This window comes from Cornus florida, unplaced genomic scaffold, assembly GCF_030987335.1.
Source record: "Cornus florida cultivar Cherokee Brave unplaced genomic scaffold, ASM3098733v1 CherokeeBrave_3.0.0_Hap2_Chr09, whole genome shotgun sequence".
NCBI lineage: Eukaryota > Viridiplantae > Streptophyta > Magnoliopsida > Cornales > Cornaceae > Cornus > Cornus florida.
This window is the reverse complement of record NW_026775579.1, coordinates 40,152,466-40,172,973: the sequence shown is the minus strand read 5'-3', so window position 1 is coordinate 40,172,973 and position 20,508 is coordinate 40,152,466. Positions and strand designations below refer to the sequence as shown.

General features: G+C 36.6%; 3 protein-coding genes across 3 annotated transcripts; 1 reads left to right on the top strand and 2 right to left on the bottom strand.

The window, feature by feature from the left end:
• The first annotated feature begins 5,959 nt into the window (after window positions 1-5,959).
• On the top strand, window positions 5,960-9,359 carry LOC132273719 (esterase-like). The gene is made up of 5 exons (XM_059774765.1): window positions 5,960-6,258; window positions 6,455-6,673; window positions 6,806-6,975; window positions 7,526-7,796; window positions 8,430-9,359. The coding sequence occupies exons 1-5, from the start codon at window positions 6,000-6,002 to the stop codon at window positions 8,687-8,689; spliced, it is 1,179 nt and encodes a 392-aa protein (XP_059630748.1). The 5' UTR covers window positions 5,960-5,999; the 3' UTR covers window positions 8,690-9,359.
• A 147-nt stretch (window positions 9,360-9,506) lies between these two features.
• On the bottom strand, window positions 9,507-12,746 carry LOC132273720 (histone H2A-like). The gene is made up of 3 exons (XM_059774766.1): window positions 11,872-12,746; window positions 9,807-9,827; window positions 9,507-9,709 (listed from the first exon to the last, which is right to left on the bottom strand). The coding sequence occupies exons 1-3, from the start codon at window positions 12,050-12,052 to the stop codon at window positions 9,666-9,668; spliced, it is 246 nt and encodes an 81-aa protein (XP_059630749.1). The 5' UTR covers window positions 12,053-12,746; the 3' UTR covers window positions 9,507-9,665.
• Window positions 12,747-15,821: 3,075 nt separating this feature from the next.
• Window positions 15,822-18,971, bottom strand: LOC132273718 (photosystem II 22 kDa protein, chloroplastic). Its single transcript, XM_059774764.1, has 4 exons — window positions 18,599-18,971; window positions 18,328-18,447; window positions 16,699-16,942; window positions 15,822-16,233 (listed from the first exon to the last, which is right to left on the bottom strand). The coding sequence occupies exons 1-4, from the start codon at window positions 18,806-18,808 to the stop codon at window positions 15,989-15,991; spliced, it is 819 nt and encodes a 272-aa protein (XP_059630747.1). The 5' UTR covers window positions 18,809-18,971; the 3' UTR covers window positions 15,822-15,988.
• Window positions 18,972-20,508: the final 1,537 nt, after the last annotated feature.

Here is a 20,508-nt window from a genome sequence, read left to right as displayed (position 1 = left end):
TTACGAGTTTAGATTCCTCATGAAGATCCACTGGTCGTTAGCTTGACGGTGGCAGAGTACTTAGTAAGAAGAGTTCAAATTGATCCAGGGAGTAGTACAAACGTTATACCAAGAATAACGTTCGACCAGCTCGAGATTAAGCCAGAAAAGTTCAAACCAACTGGAAATCCCTTGTTGGGGTTCGATGGGAAGCAAGTTGAACCAATCGGTATGGTAGAATTATCAGTTCGAGCTACTGAGAGAGAGTTAATTGAAAGCTTTGTGGTAGTCGAGATCTATCCGTCTTACAATCTTTTGATGGGAAGAGGGTGGATTCACAGGGTCTAGGGTGTTCCGTTGATTTTGCACCAAGTGATGAGATGCTTGGGCCGAGATAGGAACAAGGTGATTGATATTCATAGAGACCATGTCGCGGCCAAGGAATGCTATTCTGTAACTTTGAAAGCTGCTAGGAAGGAAAAAGCTCCCATCTGTTCTGCTAGCCCAAAATAGCAATTACAGAAGCCTCTTCCCAACAAGAATGGGGAGGAGGAGCCTTTGGTCCTGACCGAAGAACCTCTCGTTAATGTGCAAATCAATCATTTGAGGCTAGACCGAACCACAAGAGTAGGATCAAGGCTTGCAAAGGAAGAAAAGTGCCAGTTAGTTGATTTCCTGTCTCAGAACGCAGATGTGTTTGCTTGAAGCCATTCAGACATGCTAGGGATCGATCCTTTTATCCCTTGTCATTCTCTCAACGTAGACCCGAACGTCTAGCTTGTAAGACAGAAGCAAAGGAGATTTGCCCTGAAGCGTAACCAGATCATAGCTGATAAAATTAACAGGTTATTGGAAACAAGGTTCATTAGAGAAGTTCAATATCCGTCATGGCTCTCGAATATGGTTGTAATGCAAAAGAAGAATGAGAAATGGAGAATTTGCATTGACTTTACCAACCTGAACAAAGCCTGTGCGAAAGATAGCTTTCCATTGCCAAAGATTGATCAAATGGTGGATGCCACAACTGGGTATGAACGGCTAACCTTTCTGGATACTTACTTAGGCTACAATCAAATCCCTATGGATCCGAATGATGAGGAAAAGACTTTTTTTGTTACTGAATGAGGGATCTACTGCTATGAGGTCTTGTCGTTCGATTTGAAGAATGCCGGAGCCACTTACCAAAGGCTGTTCAGCAAGATTTTCAAAAGTCAGATGGGTAAGACTGTGGAGGCTTATATTGATGACATAATGGTAAAAAGTAGAAAGAAGGACCATCATTTGCAACGCTTGCAAGATATGTTCAGAGTGTTGAGGAGGTACGGTATGAAGCTGAACTCGACCAAGTGTTCATTCGATGTAGGCTCTAGGCAGTTCCTAGGCACGTGGTCAACCACAGAGGGATTGAAGTCAGCCCAGCCCAACCGAAACCTCTGCTCAAAAATGCAGAGCCAAGTACAGTCAAAGAAGTGTAAGCTCTCATCGGACGAATAGCGGCACTGAGTCGATTCATTTCTAGGTTGTCAGACCGTTGTAAACCATTCTTCGATACAATAAGAAGACATGGAAGGCAGTCTTAGGGGGATGAGCAAAGGCAGGCGCTGACCAGATTGAAGAAGTATATGCGGAACCCTCCAGTCTTGGCTGCCCCAAAACCAGGTGAAAAGCTTTTCATGTACCTTGGGGTGTCCAGCATTACAATAAGTGCCGTTCTAGTACGGTGTGAAGAGGGTAAACAGTTCTCGATGTTCTATGTTAGCAAGACAATGACCAAGCCAGAAAGAAGGTATTCGAAGTATCATTGGTGAATGCAAAGAGGAAACTCAGGCACTATTTTGAATCACATCCTATAGTCGTTCTGATCACTTTTCCTTTAAGAATGATCCTGCATAAGCCAGATCTGTCGGGAAGAATGACGAAGTGGGCCATAGAGTTGAGCTCATTTGACATAGAGTATGAACCCAGAACGGCCATCAAAGGATAAACGGTGGCTGATTTTCTGCTAGAATGTGACATAGGAGGGGACGTAGAGGACGATCTGGGAGATTCTTAATGGAAGCTTTTCGTTGATGGCTCTTCCAATCAAATGGGGGCAGGAATTAGGATCAAACTGTAGACATAAGAAGGTACCACACTGAGCCAAGCGATCAGACTTGAGTTCAAAGCAACCAACAATGAGGCAGAATACGAAGCATTGCTGGCTGGACTAAAGCTAGCTAAAAAACTGAAGGTCAAAAGTTTAGTTGCTTTCAGCGATTCATAGCTGATCATTCAGCAGGTAACTGGGGAATATGGAACCAAGGATGAGATACTCAGCCTTCAGAACATCCCTTTCTGTCTGTGCAACATTCTTCTCTATCTTAAAAACGTCAACCTCATCATAGAGAGAGTCCCACTCGGCCTTTAGAGTGTCCCTTTCAGCTCTCAGAGCATCAATCTCCTTCTCTGACTCATTCAACTTAACCAATAGCTCTGTGTTCTTGGCTTCGGTTATCCTTTCTGAGTCAACAGATCTTTTGAGACCGGCAAAGAGATATTTGATTCTCTTGTTGGCATGCTCAATGCTCTTCTGGAATGTGAACATCCCAAATAGAGTCTGCACAAAGACACAAGTGTTTCAGAAAGTACAAGTGTCAGATAGTCAGAATAGGAAAAATAAAGGAAGGTTAGAACAGAATGTAAAAGAAAGGGAGGAAGAATTACCTCAATAGCAGCTGCTGAGAAACGTTGGTACATCTTATTAAAGGTCATTTTGTTTTGAACCTATAAGTCCTTAGGGGACCAAATGCCCTTGTAAAAAGCAAATGAGGTGACTGGGTCTTTGAACAAAGAGTCAGTTGAGGCAACGACTGACCCGTCCTTATGTCTGAGCAAGGGACGCCATTGAGCTACTGCTGGAGAAGAGGAAGAGGTTTTGGCAGCTTCACCCTCTGGAATGATTGCTTGAGGGGAAAGAAAAGTCATGGTTACCCTGAAAGACCTAGCCCTTTGGGCCAAAGGGAGAGCGCTCTAATCATAACTGTCATCAGGTTGAGGCCTCTTGCCCAAGCTTAACATAAGTTCGGATAGGGGAGGATTCCTCAGGGTCTTGAGAGGATCCCTCGACGTTCTGAGAGGTTCCATTGGCGTTCTGGGTGGTAGGTGGAGAAATTTCATTTGAAACATCAGAGGGTTCGTTGCTCGGCGAGGTGTGCCGAACTAACTGAAGTAGGTGCACAGGGTGCAGTGGTTGGTTTCCCAACGTCCTAAGTTGTAACCGGGACGGTCGGGGTGGCCACAGCTGTGGATGAGGAAGCCACAGGGGCAGCTGTAGAGGAAGCTCTCCTTCTTCTACTGAATGAAGGAATCTGAATAGCATTCATGGTAACACCGAGGGTTGAAATGTCAGAAAGATTGTCAGGGGTGAGCAAGTCAGTGGCAGAGGGGATGTTGTTCAGAACTCTCTCCTTCAGAATGTCAAGCTTGGCCTGCAAACGCTGTAAACCAATTCGTCATGATGAATACGAAAGCAGTTACAAAGAAAAGTGTAGAAATGAGGAAGGTAAGTTTCATAGTGGCAGTCGATCGGGTGTTTCCTAAATTTCTTGTATTGGGGGACAGAGCACTCTCCAAAAATGGTTGGAATAGGGAAAGTCCGAGCGAATGGAGTTCGCCAATTTTCACTAACCCCAATTAGATTTTTTCTCCAACCCTTTTTAGAGGAGAGCTTGTCCGTACAGATAGATCATTTCTTGATGGGAAAAAAGTGACAATACATTTCGTTGGTTCTGATTTTTGTAATTCGGTAGCAAAGGAGAAAATCTATGATATCTAAGTCAAGATCCTTATCACGATTTAAAATCAAGAGGACCGATATAACCCTAAGGAAGTTAGGGTTAACCTGAAGAGGGGAAAGTCCTAATTTGTTAAAGACATAACAAAAGAACAAGTGTAAAGGAAATCTAACTATATTCAAGTGAATAGCAGAGAAGAGAACCTTCCAGGAAGGAGACCCTCACCAAAGCTCTCATCCAGATTTGTGGGATAAATCCTAAGGAAGACGTCGTTAGGAATGTTGTTCCTCGAACGAAGGTTCTCTAAGTTAGGAGCCATAACAATGGTGGAAAAGATTTTCGATTTTAAACTTTCTTTTTGTATAGAAAAACAGATAAGAACAAAGTTCTTGAAAAAATAGCAAGGAGTGGGAACTAACCTTAGAAAGGGGGGTTTGTAAAGTACCTCGAGACAAAGCGAAAGTCGAAGAATCGCAAAGGGAAAAATCGCCGGAGAAAGCAGGGAAAGCTCGTCGGAGAATACAGGTAGTTGACAGAGATAATTGAAGGAGATAATGCTTGAAGACGGAGGGGAGAAAGATAGAAGAAATGTAAAAGGTGAGAAGCTTGGGTTTTTATAGCGGAGGTGATTCAACGCCCAAGGGACTACGGCAATAATGGCGCAGCGGATCTCAACACGTGGGTCTCTGAGCCAACCGTTCACTTCCCCACGTCACCGCCTCAAGCCGTCATGTCATGATTGTGTCCTTTCGATAATCTCACCCTAATTAATTAGGGAGAGATTATGGGGGCAGCTGAGGATAACAAAAATGGCATGGGTCAGGCGCTACCCAGATTGCTAGGAATGGGTCGGGTAAGAACAACCAATCTGAGCCGAGTCTTCATTAATCAGGCCTGGGACTGGAAAATCACTTTGGGAGCCCAATTTAGGATAAAAGAAAGTGGGCCCATAACCAAGATCAGCCCAGAAGGTCAGCCCGACGTAAGAAGTTAGTTAAGAAGCTTCTAGAATATTTGTAACAGTCTATAAATAGACTGAAGAGAGAGGAAAAACGAGTTGAAAAATATTTGAAGTCTAGAATTATCCTTTCCAAATTGAGAGAGTATTTTTCCTGCATCTTCAATGTACAATCTACATATTTATATTAAATTGGTTGATACTTTTTTTTTTTTTTTGAATGGTAAATTGGTTGATACTTGATAGTTGGGTTACATGCCGGGTTTTGTGTTTTTATATATATATATATATTTGATTGTTGGTTTTGACATATGGTTGTGTATATAAATAAACATATATATATTTCTTACCCAATCTGTATCTATGCAATATTTTATTTTCACTTAAGCTTTTTCGAAGCTATTCTAGTTAATAAAGAGATGGAGCTCTTTGTGCGTGTATGTGTATAGGTGTGTGTGTGTGTGTGTATATATATATATATGCACTAAAGCTTACTATAATGGGTCATAATGTCATATATATAAGGGTAATTTGGTCCACTAATGCATGATTTTTTTTTGTTATTTCATGACACTATAAGGGTAATGAGGCCTTTTACACTTAGTTAGTGGGCATTTTAGTCACTTTAACCAAATTTTTTGACAAAAAGTACCATTTTTTTTTTTACAGAGGGGAGGTCTTTGCAAAATTGGACAAATCTCAGGAAACACAGTGCAAAAAAAATAACAAACTTCATATTTAGTTGCAATTAGATCAAACCTCGGGAGAGGTTGTTGTAATTTGCCCTATTATAAATTATCAAATCAAAACAATCCTTTTTAATCATCCAATAACCCCATTTTATTTACGTAAAAGAATCAACCATGATGATTTGAAAAGTATTTGTGTCATGCAAGCATTCATACGACTGTTGTTGACTCTGATTGCCCTTAGAACCTTATACACGCAACCCACCCCCATTCATTGTACGGTAGATCATGACAATAGAACCACTGGAAATCTCTTGAATCTTTTGCCTACGTATTTCTACAAGCACGTGTGGAAAAACACAAACACATTTTGTATTTTTGCAGTCTCTGCTGTTGTTTTGTCTTGTTTTTCTGGTCAAGAATTTTGTTACATATTCATATGATTATTATGTTTTTGAAATATTAGAATATTTTGGATAAACATAAAATTTCTTAAAGACGTAACTTAAAAGACTTACCTTTGTCACACTATATAAACAGAACAAACCCTCTCTGGCTTCATTGTACATCATTCTTGTATTTTCTGTTCTCTTCCAGACCATGGAGTGTCTAAAGATGATCAAACCTGCCTTTACTCTCTCTTGTTTTTGCATGCTTCTTTGTTATGCCACTGTCCTCAACCCTGTTTCTGCTAAGGAAAGTTGTGATTTTCCGGCCATTTTCAACTTTGGCGAGTCGAATTCCGACACCGGTGCACTGGCAGCAGTCTTTAATTGGACCCCTCCACCTTATGGAGAAACCTTCTTTCACAGGCCAACAGGAAGGTACTGTGACGGACGGCTTTTGATCGATTTCGTTGGTATGCATCAGGACCTTCACTTTTAGCCTAGCTTAGGTCTATATTCCTATATTTTACTATTAGTATTATTTTATTTTATTTTTAAACCCAAACAAATTTAGTGCATGAAACTCCCGTCATTGAGTTAAATGCTAGAATCCTGATTCCCTCGTCTTTTATTCCGCCATTTGCTGATCCTAAAATTGTTCAATTGCAGCTTCACATTTAGGTCTTCCTTTTCTGAATGCCTACCTCAATTCTTTGGGATCCAACTTCACACATGGAGCAAATTTTGCCTCTGCAGCTGCCACAGCCACAATTCCATTGTCTAATGATTTCGTTATTCCGGCTGGAGGATACAGCCCCTTTTACTTAAATGTACAGGTTGGACAGTTCGAGCAGTTCAAATACAGATCACAAATTATTAGGAAAACTGGTAAATTAATTTTGCATTATTGCATTAATTACCACTATTAATTTCAATTTAATTGATAGTTGATCGATGAATTCATTTTTTGTTTTAGTACTATTATACATGTTATTGATATGAACTTTGAATGTTCTATAGGAGGTATATACAAGGATCTAATGCCCAAGGAGGAGTACTTTGGGAAAGCTTTGTATGTAATTGGTATCGGTCATAATGATCTGACTGAGCGACTTATTGCTAACATGACCATAGAGGAAGTGAATGCATCTATTCCATATATAATCAATGGGGTGTCCACCAATATTAAAGTACGTAGAATTTTTTTTTTTCATAGTTGGTATTCACACGCACATGCTTTCATAAAGGTTTGAACCATAAACTCTCTTTTAGAAGGTCTAATACCTATTGGTCCAAAGTATTATATTATCCGATTATTCATTCTACTTTATGCAAAGATGAATCAGGACAAGAAAGTATACAATGCTTTTGGATACTTACACGTAATACTTTGTACAATGCATCATTATGAAACAATTTGTCTCGATATTCAAGAAATGGGGATATTTTTCAGATACCACGTGTAAAATATCTATTAAAATATATCTAAAATATTATATACTTTCTCATGAAACATTATGTAATATGAACACATTGCATCAATTGCACAACATGTTGCATCACAATAGAGCAAAGTTACTGTTCTGCCAACAAATTAATTATTTGATCCAACTTTCAACATAATTCCTCAAAACACACATTAAGAGGGAAGATTATTATTCCAACAAAAAAAAAAAAAAAGGCGCACACACAATTGAGGTTGTATTAGAATTGCTGTATGATGAGGTTGTGATGTTTCAGAATATATACCAGTTGGGAGGTAGATCATTTTGGGTCCAAAACACCAACCCCATCGGCTGCTCTCCCTTTTTCTTGACAACTTTCCCGCCCACCGCGGACGAAACCGACAGCGCCGGTTGTTCAAAGCCTTTCAATGAGGTACTTCAGCATTACAATTACAAGTTGAAGGAGGCCATTGTTCAACTCAGGAAGGAACTTCCTTCAGCTGCATTCACATTCGTAGATGCGTACAGTCTCAAGTACCGTCTAATCTCTGAAGCACAAAAATATGGTATGTCAAAATAGCCAGTATGATATTACATTACATTATTCTGTAATACATCAATGCTAGAATTGCAAACATGTTTGTACATATATATATATATATATATATGTCGGTCATAAATTTGCATTAAGAAAATGATATAGTGTAGGAAAATCGAACTTATTTCATTGTTTTACTTGAGTAAGGTTTTGATGTTAGCTCTCATGATCGTATCATTTCTATTAGTCAGATGCGTCAAATATAGGACACTCTATGGGGCTCTTTGCATTACTCTCCCTTTCCCACTCAAAATATGTGTCATCTTTTTATTTTGGACTGTGCCAAAATACTAGTCCCGCAATATTTCACATCTTTTCTTAATATCCTTAAAGTTTTAAAAAATTTAAATTTGATTATATATATTCTAACTTAATAATTTTAAATGGGATAATGCATTAATTGTCTGTCTCCTTAATAACTTATACTCCCTTCATTCCAAAATAAGTATCTACATTAGCATCTATAACTCACATATACCAACGTGAGTCACAGAAACCAACGTAAACACGTATTTTGGAACGAAAGAAGTACTTTTCAAAATGGACATAGAGTAATTATATGTATGGGCACGTACATTAATTTCTTTGTGGTATATTGCAGGATTTGAACTTCCTCTTGTATCTTGCTGTGGGTATGGCGGAAAGTATAACTTTGGGGTTGTGGGGTGTGGACGTACTGCAACTGTTAATGGAAGCCAAATATTTGGGGGCTCATGCAAAGACCCCTCAGTTAGAGTATACTGGGATGGATTTCATTTTACTGATGCAGCTAACAAGTTTTTCATTGATCAACTCTCCACTGGGGCATTTTCAGATCCACCCATTCCCTTAAAAATGGCATGCCACAGGGAATTCGACTAAGTTTCCAATTATGCAACCACACAAACAATATATATATATATATATATATATATATATATAATAATGTTATTATACTTTTTTTTTTTTTTTTGAAAAAATAATTGTAGTTGTTGTTAGTTTCAAACCCACACACTCTTTGTTAAACACTATGATCTCTTCATGCTGCTGTGTTTCGACCCTTCTATGCTTCATCAGCGATGGTGGCTGAAGCGATCGCTTGCCAACGTGCTTTATTTTGGGCCTCTTCTTTGGGCTTTCGGTGTTTAAGTTTCGAATGGGATGCTAAGGTTGTTGATGCAATGGCAGATGCTTCAGGTTGTCCCACGGTGATTGCATCACTTTGTTTTGATATTCAGATGGAGCTTCAGACCTTCTCTGTGACCTCTTCGCGGTTTATTCCGGAAATTGGGTAACTCATGAACTTGCTGTATTATCTGGAGCTGTTTTGGATATTGATCGGGTGTTGGATCATATTCCGCCTCGCGTTGATCTTGCTCGGCTAGATGCTTTGGGTGCTCGAGTGGATACCATCAGTTGTGTTTCTTAGTTCTGTTTTGTTGTGTTTGGGGCGGGTGTGTTTGTGTTGTTTGTATTTCCTCCTCCTTTGGGTTGTTTTGCCAAAAAAAAAAATTAATTAAATTAATTAATGAGTATTTTTACAATGTAGCAATTTGATTGGACTAGCTACTTTATAATTTCAATAGAAAGGACAGGTAAAATGGTCAAATAGGTCAGGAAACAATTCATAATAACAATTTGATCGGACTCGACTAAGTAGAAATGAGGGATATATATATATATACACATATATGTGCTGTTTGTTTGTTTTTTTTTTTTTTTTTTTTTTTTTTTTTTTTTTTTTTTAAAGAAATATAATGGAGATGGACGGACTCGAGATGGCACAACAACTCAATTCTTAGCTAGTATGACCAATAGATGTATTCGCTCTTCAAACGAAATGCAAGTTCCCATAAATTTAATACGGAGTATGTGTTTTGTGATGATGTTCCAAATAAAAATCTGCACAATCAATTCTAATTAAAAACTAAATTTAATTAATCTAATTAAAAATTAAACAAATAAATTATATACTTGCATCTTCCGGAACTACTCATACCATTTAGTTTTCTCCCACAACCTGCATGAAAGCAATTCTCAGATCAATTTTATTTTAAAATTCACAAATAAATAATCATAAATAACATGAAACAATCTTCAAAACCAAAAATTCAAAAGATGCTCACACACTTCGGTTGACCTCTTCAACTATTTGTTTATCAAATTAAAACAATTATTCAATCATAATTTTCTGCACATTGTTTTTGGGTCTCAAGATCTTCCACATAAATGGGCAAAGAACTCCATATCAGTATTTTATTAGGTTTTTTTATTATTATTTTTTTATCTATGAGTCTATGTACTCAATAGGACTGTTTGGTAAGAGACTCAATCAAATTTATGTTTTCAACAAACCATTATTTTGCAAGAAATAATATAGTGTATTAATGAGCTACTTTATATATTTAGAAGAAAACAAAAGTCATGCAATTTATATACTAATGGGTCAGGGAAAAAAATTGAAAAAAAATATAAAAAAGTAAAATACTACCAATAATAAAAAGGGTTAATTACACTCACACTCCCTGAGGTTTACACTATTGACAGTCAGATGAAAGTTAGCCTCTTTTTGAACACTAACATCCCCTATCAGAAATTGCAGCCAAACAACCCTTAAAAGGATGTAAAATGACACTATTGCCCTTCAATAAAATAATAATTCTTAATCTAAAATATCAGGGTATTTAAATGACCAAAATACCCCTCAGCGGTATTAAATTGCAGCCTAACAAGTCCTCACCCTCACCTACCACTACCGCCTCCCAAAACTCGGCCACCACTACTAAAGCCACTTCTTAAAACTCCTATACGCCTTCACCACAATGGCCACTGCCACTTCCTCCCGCCATGGCCACCTTGTGAAACCGCCGCCTTAATCGTAACAAATCGTCGTTCTTGTCTGTGTTGAAGACGAGCAACAAACGTGTATGATGTGAGCCAGATCACTCAATTCAGATTGAGTTGAATTTCGGCGCCAGAGGTTTCAGAACGTCGTTGTCATCTAAGGGAAGGGGATGGAACTGTTGGGTTGGATCACCCTTTTTCTGGCCCCAACCTTTGTCGGAAGGGGCATCACGCACCCCCACTCACCGTTAATGCGTGTGGGGTTGCACCACGTATGTACCTTCATCTTCTGTCCAACAAACCCAGAACGCAACCACCAGCCCACATCGTCATCTTCTTTACGGGCGTCGTCACAATATTGTTGCAGCGTAAGCAGTGTGATTCGCAGTCGACGTTATTCCCGGGCATAGTCAATCGCCACCACCCTTCTCCATTTCCACCACCACACAAAAACTCAAATAATTTATACTCAACCATGCCGTCAAACCCAAACAAACTCCCACAACACACTGCCACCACCATCACCAATTGCTAATCTACATATACAAAAAAACACACGCATCCAATTCCACCAAAATTTCAGAGACCTCTAACTTGGTATAATTTGTTGTTTATATATACACCCCTCAGGTTTGATAAAGTTGACAAAGACATCCCTCCCACATCTAATACATAGTGAATTAACATTATTGCCCCTTCCCACATCTAATACATAGTGAATTAACATTATTGCCCCTTGACTTGATAATTAACTTATTTTGATATTGGAATTACATTTTTAACCTTTACTACTCATTTTATTGGACCAAACCACCCTGACCCTTACCTTCGTATCACAGACGCCGCCGCCACCACTCCACAGTTGTCGCCGCCACCCATATACATCCATCACGAAATCCCAACTTAATCAAGTCCAAATCCACATACAATATACAAAAATAAATTCCATAGACAATATATATATATATATATATATATATATATATATCCCATATTCAGAGAGAATTAGACATAAATATATCAAACCTGAGGGGTGATTATTGTTTAAAAAGGAATCAACTTTCATCTGAGTGTCAATAAAATAAACCTCATGGGGTGTGAGTGTAATTAACCCTAATAAAAATATGGCTGAGTCTTTTGGTGAGTCGTCCGAGTCTGGCTGAGTCAGGTGCAAACACGTGGGTATATATAGAAAGAGAGAAGTGGAAAGCAAATGTTACCTCGTTCCTCAGCGGCGAGATATACTGTACCGCCGGTTCCGACAAGCTGAGAATAGCGGCCGATCCTTCCGACCGGAAACGGCAGACCACCGGATTTAACGGAGAGTGACACCAGCTTCTTCTTCGGACCACCTCCTTTCCTCCCTCCAATACCTTTCTTGGCCTTTTTACCGTTCTTCATTTTATGAAATTCAAAACGAAAAGAGAGGAAAATGGAAAAGAAAACACTTTCTCGAGAAACAATCAGCAGAAAGAAATACAGGAAACCTTGAGAAGAGTCAGGGGATCAGGTGCTTGGTGCGTCAATTATATACGGTGGTTTTGATGGTGGTACTTTGCATTTGGTTTTTGATGGGGGTGTGATATTTTGCAGTGGTTGGATTGAGATTTAATCAACAGTGGTGGGTGAATACATAGGGAATCTGTGTGCTTTCAAACGGACCAATCAGGTGCAGAGGATGTGGAATCTCTGATCTTGTCCTGGGTACTCATTTTCTGACTTTTCTGATCAACTTTTAGGTGTTCCCATTCTCTTGTCATACACACAGATATATTAACACCATATACAAACATACATAGAGTCTCATGGACACAAACCCTTGAGCTGCATATGGGCGAGGCTTTCATGCTGTAGGCCAGGCTTTCATAGCATGGATCACCTTAAAAATAAATAAATAAAAAATAAAAAAGGAGTTGGTCAATGTCACTCGGACGAGGGTTATCAATTTTTTTAACAATTACATCCCTCTAATTTTAAATGTCATATTTATCCTTAATTATTTAATTTTAAAATTTTATAAATTATCAGTCATGTTAATTGACAAAACTATCATTATCATGAAGCCTTTGTCTCTTGACCCTAATTTTTAATTCCCTTCTTCGTCTTTTTTTGGGACATGGCTTCTTTTTCTTTCTTTTTTTTTTTTTTTTTTTTTTTTGCTATTGTGGTGGGTCTGGGTTGGCCGTGGCTGTTTTTAATTTTTTTTTCTACTCTAGTGGTGGTTGTTGTGGTATGGTTTGGGTATGGTTGTGGTGGTGAAATTAACTAGTGACTAATTTATCATTAAATAACACAATTCAGTATTATACATACATATTTATAATAATCGATTGAAGTTTAAGTGAGTCCGATTGATCAAAGAGAGTCTGAAAAGCCCGATCGAAGATAACCTCTAGGTTGATCAATCGAAATAACAATGACTTCGATCCCGGAAACTTAACAACCCAAAAATTCAATGAAAAAATATATTTTTATTTGAGAATTCATAATCGAATCAATCTAAAATTGATTCTCTATCATGTATGTATGTACGGGTGTAAAAATACAATACTCTATTTGCATGTCCATTAAAATTAAATTTCAAAACTCATATATCATTTTAGAAATTCAGCTTTCTAATAAAATAAATAAATACATTTAATAATTTATTGATTTCTAGAGGATTAAAAGTAGAATCTTGAAATTAGACAATAACCGATATAACAATGGGTTTCTTCAAACAATAACGAACAAAAGGCTATTGAAAGCTTTTCAATTCCATATGTTATTCAAATCATGCACAAGGTTCAAGAAACACATGCATGGTTCGCAGTATCGTTCGATACGCGATTCGTACCAGTCAATTTATTCTGACTTTATCCAAATCTGTTATACCGCGACCGCAACCGATATCGTAATCCATGCATGCATCTTATTTGTCTATATTTGTTCATGAAGTATCACACACACTTACCCAAAGCATGAAATCGACAGTTATACCCATATTTACAATACTTCCCGAACAATCCCATGGGATTGATCCAAAACACATACCGTGTGTGTCTATAAATACGTCGATTCCAAGAAAAAATTTGTACAATTATTTTAATTTTACTCTACATCTATATATATTATTTATGCAGCGGTACTAAAATATAATAAATTCCTAAAACATGTTTTGATACCACATGTAAACAATAATTTATTCGTATAAAACATTAATCACAAATAAAATGTACTACAATATTTGTTCTAAACATTAAACACAAAACATAATTCTAGGAAATTAAAACTTTATTATTTTTATATATTTATAATGCATAAATAAATATACATAACTCAGGATTTATTTTTCTGTCACTTCTAAAATTTACCGAAAACACTAACCACTAGACTATCAAGACATCTGCTACATAACTCAGGATAGAAAACATCAAACCAACGCGGAGACGACAATTTTAGTCGTTGCATCCAACTCCTATAAAATGTGTTTGGATATATTTTGAGGGGTAGAGGTAGGTTTAGTGGGAAGAGTTGGATACTTGTCAAATCTGAAAACTATACATGATAAAATACTATATGTTAGTAACTTTTTCATTGATAGACTTGTGTTTTTTTTTTTCAAAAAAAGAAAAAAAAGAAAAAAAAAAGAAAAAGAAGAAGGGTAAATGTGATGATCGCAGCACATGTGAAATAAATTTGTACAGACCAAAAGGAAACAATTTTAAGGGAAATCTTAACCCATTGATGCATTTACAAAGAAACTCATTGGCCCAACCCAAAAGTAGAGAAGCAATTGAAGTCCACAAAATCAAAAAATCTATGTAGCAAATCAATCATAACCGTTAAGAATTCAAGTATATATAATGTTAATTTATTTTAACGGTTATGATTGACATGCCATGTTGAACTCTCGGCACACTGGCAAAATAAATAAATAAATCAATAAAAATAAAAATAAAAATTCCACCCAAAATATGCGAATAATTGCCAAAAGCCAGTGGCGTGTAGGCACATCGAGTGAGTAGGATCAATTGCCTCTGAACTTTTGGTTCTTTTAATTTTTATATATATTATTTTACTTTTGGTTATTTATATATATATATATATATATTATTTTACAATTGTGTGAACTTTTGGCCATCAATTTCTCTATTTGACATTCTCAATCTCTCCCCAACAAAATCAAGAAGTGGAAGAATTATGTATATAAATCATTTGATTTCTCGGCCCTAAGCTCTGAAACTCATATGCTAAATAAGATTTTTATTTTTGGAAAAAAGAAACAAAAAAAATAGTAGGATTTGTTAACATTAATAATAGATTGTTTGGAAAAAAAACATTTATAAGCATTAATATCATTGCAATGCTTTCAAGAGATGAAAACTTATGGAGGACAACTATAAATATATTGAATAAAAATATTATAAATCAATATTTTAATTTATTATTTTTTATTTGGGTTCAAAAATTTTAACTTATTATTGTTCAAGAAAATTTCTACCCGAAGGTAGCATTTTTTTTCTTTTTCACATCACATGCATAAACTCTAATTTTCTATCATCATTTCAGGCTTTGTTCTAACCAGAACTTTTGTATTGTTTGCCTCAATGCTAATTGTATTCCAATAATGTTTTTAAGATAGTTATACCATGACGTGAGCTCTCTATATTTAATCAATTGATTGAAAATTGTACCGAATGATTCATTTGATTTTTCACACACAAAAAAATTGTCTCAATCCATTTGTTAAATGTGAAAAACTTATGGATAAAGTATACAATACCACATGGTATTTACGAGTGGTACCTTGACGTAACAAAGGAATATTTGTTCCACATCTGATTTACATAGGAGTTGAACTGTGTATTAAATAGGTGGGTATGCAGAACTACTCAATAACTCAAATTTTTTAGTAATTGAATAAACGCCTACCCGCGAGTGTTTGGGTAAATAGTCTCAATTTACCTTTTTGTAACCCCCTAGTATTATATACTGTTTTTTCTTTGCCTTGGTTAGTTATTAGCAACATCTCGAAAATGTCTCCAAAATATGGCTCTCAAATTTGATATTAACGGATCACAAACTGCAAATTATATATTTTAAGGGAGATAACAGAGTTCGAATACTTGAACTTCCTGTTCTACGAAACCATGTCGACAATCAAACCTCAAAAACTTGAGCTAATGAATAAAATGCAACAACAATATATATTGAGATAGAGAAAGGGAGGTGTTTATGGAACCAAAAAAACACTTATACACAAGTGAGTATTTTGGACATAATTACCAATTCTTGCATAAATAAAACTACAAATTAAGATTATTATGACTTACAAGCACAAAACCTAACCAGCATTCATTTTTCATCTTCATCTGTCACAAACTTACCGGTCCCTGGATTCAATGCCGCGAAGAAGAAAAAGGCGACATTGAACAAAACAAGGGGTTCAATTTCGGTCACTGGTAGTCCAGTTTCAATGTTCAATTGCGCCAGAGCTCCTTTTCCTGTGATAATTTCTCCAATTAAAGAGAAAGCAATACCCAACTGAGCCAATCGCCCCACGAAGAGCTCATTTGCCTTTGTGAATCCGAAAAGCGGACCTAAAATGTAAGACCATATCGAAAGAAAATCAGAATAAGCGCTTATCCAACTAAACACGTACACAGATACAGACTTCTTAGAACGCATATGTCATTTGTCAAACATTCCTTAGACAGGGCACTACTTGCAAAAGCTCAAGTCCAGACTCCAGACTCAAGGTTTATCAAGATTTGATAAGAAAAGAAACAATCATTGTTGCGAGCACGAAACTAATTAAGTATTGCTCGAGCTTTACTCATTTACTTAAAGATTTTGAAATTTTGTTCAAGTTGCTTGTTTACATTTAAAAAAAAGAAAAAAAAAAAAAAACACGGACCAACCTCTTATGAAGCAGGAAAATGGGGTATTTAACAGGATCCTAATTTCCAATAAGGTGAGCATATTCACAGTACAATTTTCATTTTGCTTAAAAGGAAAATAAATAAATAAATAAAAATTGAAATATTAATGGAAGTGTAGTTTACCTTCTTCGCTCAAACCGAGTGCTGATCTGAATCCTCTGCCTGGAGGGACGACAGCCTTTTCAAGTCCGGTAGCAGGTTCATCGACGAAACTGCCTCGATCGCCCAATGCTCCTATGGCTCCAAGCAGTGTAAAGAGGATAAAGAAGAGAAGAAGAGGCTCAGCTTCATAAATTGGAATTCCAGTTTCTAGATTCAATTGCGCTAGAATTCCCTTTCCTGTTATTGCTTCTCCCAATATGGATGCCTGCAAAATTTGTACTCAAAGCTACAATTAACAATATATATTTCAATACATCAACTTTCTTTACAGAGAATTTAACATTAATATATGACCAATTTTTTACCTGCATTACTGTCATTTTCATCCAATGCTCATGAATATTGAATATAACCAAAACAACAATACTTTCCCCCTCACTCACTCGTGAGGAGGAATCTCCTCCTTATATGTTATGATATAATTGGATTAGGCGTCTTTTTATAATATTAAAAAAAATAAAAAATCTACTTTGCAGTGGGTCACACTACTACCAAATGGCACGATGTGATATAATCATATTATGTCGCGTTCGCAGTATGGAGGAGGTTCCTTCATAGTGGCGTATAAGGAGGCGAGTATGGTTCTAACAAACAATAGTCTCAAGTAAAACAGAAGTCAGAAGATGATTTCTTTTTCTTTTTTTTCAGATAGACTCAAGTAAAACAGAAGTCAGAAGATGATTAAATGACTCAAACATCATCAAAGCCTTTGAAATCTAATGGTAATTTCTCACATTTCAAAGTAGACAGTTTAGGGTTCAAGTCCAAAAGGAACAAAGCTAGTGTAAATGTATTACTTGTCATGACAAAGAAAACAAAAAACAAAAAAACTCAAACATCTCTCTTATATGTATAAACCTTTCATGAAGTTTGAGTAAATTACACGGGGTAGGCTATTGAGCATTTTATTATTTTGACGGTTCCCTATAAACGCATTCATTGGAGGCCGATAAGTGACATTGAATATGAAAAATCAGTAATACCCTTATATTATAATAATATATTATATTGTATGGAATGGTAAAATTGTCATTTTATAAATTTGGTGAACATGTTTACCAGAAAGAATAAATTTGGTCGGTCAACAGGCCTGCCAGAAAGAAAATGTTAAAAGAGTATCATTGAACACCGGTGCTAAATCTCACTGATGCAGCCATAGGTAATTCATTCAAACCTCAAGATAAGTGAGTTATGTGAGTATAATTTACCCTAAAAATAATGGTGGAAGTGGCGCTAGAGAACAGTTATGTGGTACTTCACTAATTCCTTATACATCATAACTCTCAATGCGACAAAATAGCCAATGTGTTGGGACCACATGGGTCCCACTTTTAGGTCTAGCACTTTCGCTAATTTCTTTTTTTCTTTTTCTTTTTTTTTTTTTTTTTCCTTTTTCTTTTTTTAGTATTAATATTATTATTATTTTTAGGTAAAACTACTTCGATTAAATTTCAAGCAAGCATATATGTACCACTATGCCACTACATTTTTTAGTTCAGTAAAGTTTGAGAAATAAAAATTGAAAGCATGTATTGAGATAGAGAAAATTGTACTAAATCTGGAAGGGATAGAAACAAATTAGTAACTCACAGCAAAGCCAATCATGGCTACACGACCAACAAAGAGCTCATTTGCCTTGGTGAAACCAATCCCTCCAGAGGTCCCAAATATACCATCTTCAACCTTCCGCTTAGGAGGCGGTACTGGTGCCTAGTATGTACCCAAAATCAAATTCAAAGCAAAAACATAAGAAGAAGCAGTGTGTAAACAATCAATACAAATACAGAGAACTAAATATATATATATATATATATATATATATATATTGAATTTGAAGAATAGAAAAAAGAGAAATTTAGACCTTCTTGAGAGGAGCTTTGGCCTTTGATTTGAAGAGAGCAACAGTTTTCGCTGCATGAAATGAAGTACTAGTAGTTGTTGCAGTTGGAAGATTGGGTAGTAAGAAATGAGAGAATGGCCTGGGCCTTAGTCTTTGGAGCAATGGTTGTCTCTTCAAGTCAACAACGGCGTGACCAGAGGGAGTAGATGCGAGCAACATGGTTTGAGCCATGGCCTGTGGTTATTGATTTTGTTGACAAGAAGAAGAAAAAGCTAGAATTTTTCTAGAATTTATCTTCTTGTTTGCTAAGAGGGGAGTGAGAGAGATCAGAGAGTGTGTGAGGTGTGTGTGTGTCTGAGAGAGTCTTATTATGAGATGTGGATAGGATGTGAGAATGGTGATGGGCAAATAGAGTGAACACGTCTTTGCTGTACTTTGGTGCCTTAGAAGATATTGTTAAGTGCTCTCTATGTATGTTGTTGCGTACAGATTCTAGGCAAAACACACTTGGCATCCATTGGGCCGACCAAACCTTTACTAAATACTAATAATAGTAACAATATTTGAATATATACTAAACACATGGCACCAATATATATATTTGTGTGTGTGTGTGTGAGAGAGAGAGAGAGATTATTACACGGAGAATACTTGCTTACTCACACTCGACATCCATATATATGAGATTATTACACGGACAATACTTGCCTACCTATCCATCGGTGAATAAAAAACTTATTCTCATTCCGTATGTGACGCAATACTAAACTGACATGTCTTCTTTTATTTAAAATAATTAAAAAAATAATAATTTGATAGTTATTAGGTTAAACCCAAATAGATCCGAATCAATTTCTAATTTTCTGTCCTCTCCCTCTTTCTCACGCTTTTATTACATGGAAGTCCTAATCTCATCCGTTATGTTCCTCTCCCCTTCTCTCTCTCGCGCTCATACTACTATTAATCATGATGATGATCAAGAGTAGGATTCTTCTTTAATACCTTATCAGTTTCAGGGTTGGGAGTAAGAATTACCCATGACTGTCCTCGGTTACACGGTCATTAAGGACTGTATTCTCATTTCAGTAGAAGATACAAAACAAAGTCCACCTGATCATAAAACTCAATTATATTGTTATAGAGTTGGGAGTACGAATTCAATTGAGAAGTGGCAGCTCGTCAAAAAGGACAACGAGGATGATGTATATTACCACTTGGATGGAAAGGCTGAATATGTTAATGGTTGGGTATACAATTCTGTAAATAAATATAATCTTCTCTTGATTGCGTATCGTATTCGATTTTTTGATGATGGTATCATTCAATCTCTTGTTATTCCACTGTTGTTTACCGGACTTCAATTTGCAGATTTTGCATATCCTCCAACTCTGTAAAAATATGAGCGAGATAGAAGGGGAGAGGAATAGAACGGATGAGATTTGGGCTTCCACATGATAGAAGCGTGAGAAAGAGGGAGAGGAGAGAGAATTAAAATTTGATTCGGATCCATTTCGGTTTAACCCAATAGCTATCAAATTATTTATTTTTAATTATTTTAACTATAAAAACACTTGTCAGTTTAACATTGCCCCACATACGTGGTGAGTATAAGTTGTCTACTGATGTAGAACTAATTGCTGAAGCCTTTATGGCCCGTTTGGACCGCCAGGGGGCCAAACGGGCATACTAACGGATTTTCTGGACTGACCCCGAAGTGAACCAGAAAAGAGCCCAGATTTATCAGAAACGACCCAACTCGCATATATCGGCAGCTTTGCTGCCGAGGTAGGGCGTCTTTTGGCCAAATTGAATCGTTTAGGGCTCGTAAATGGCGTTTTCTCATATTTGAATATTTCGGGATTTTCGTTAGAAGACTAAACGGATTCGATTTGCTTTCTTGTTTGGTATTTAGTAGTTTTTAGTAATTAGGT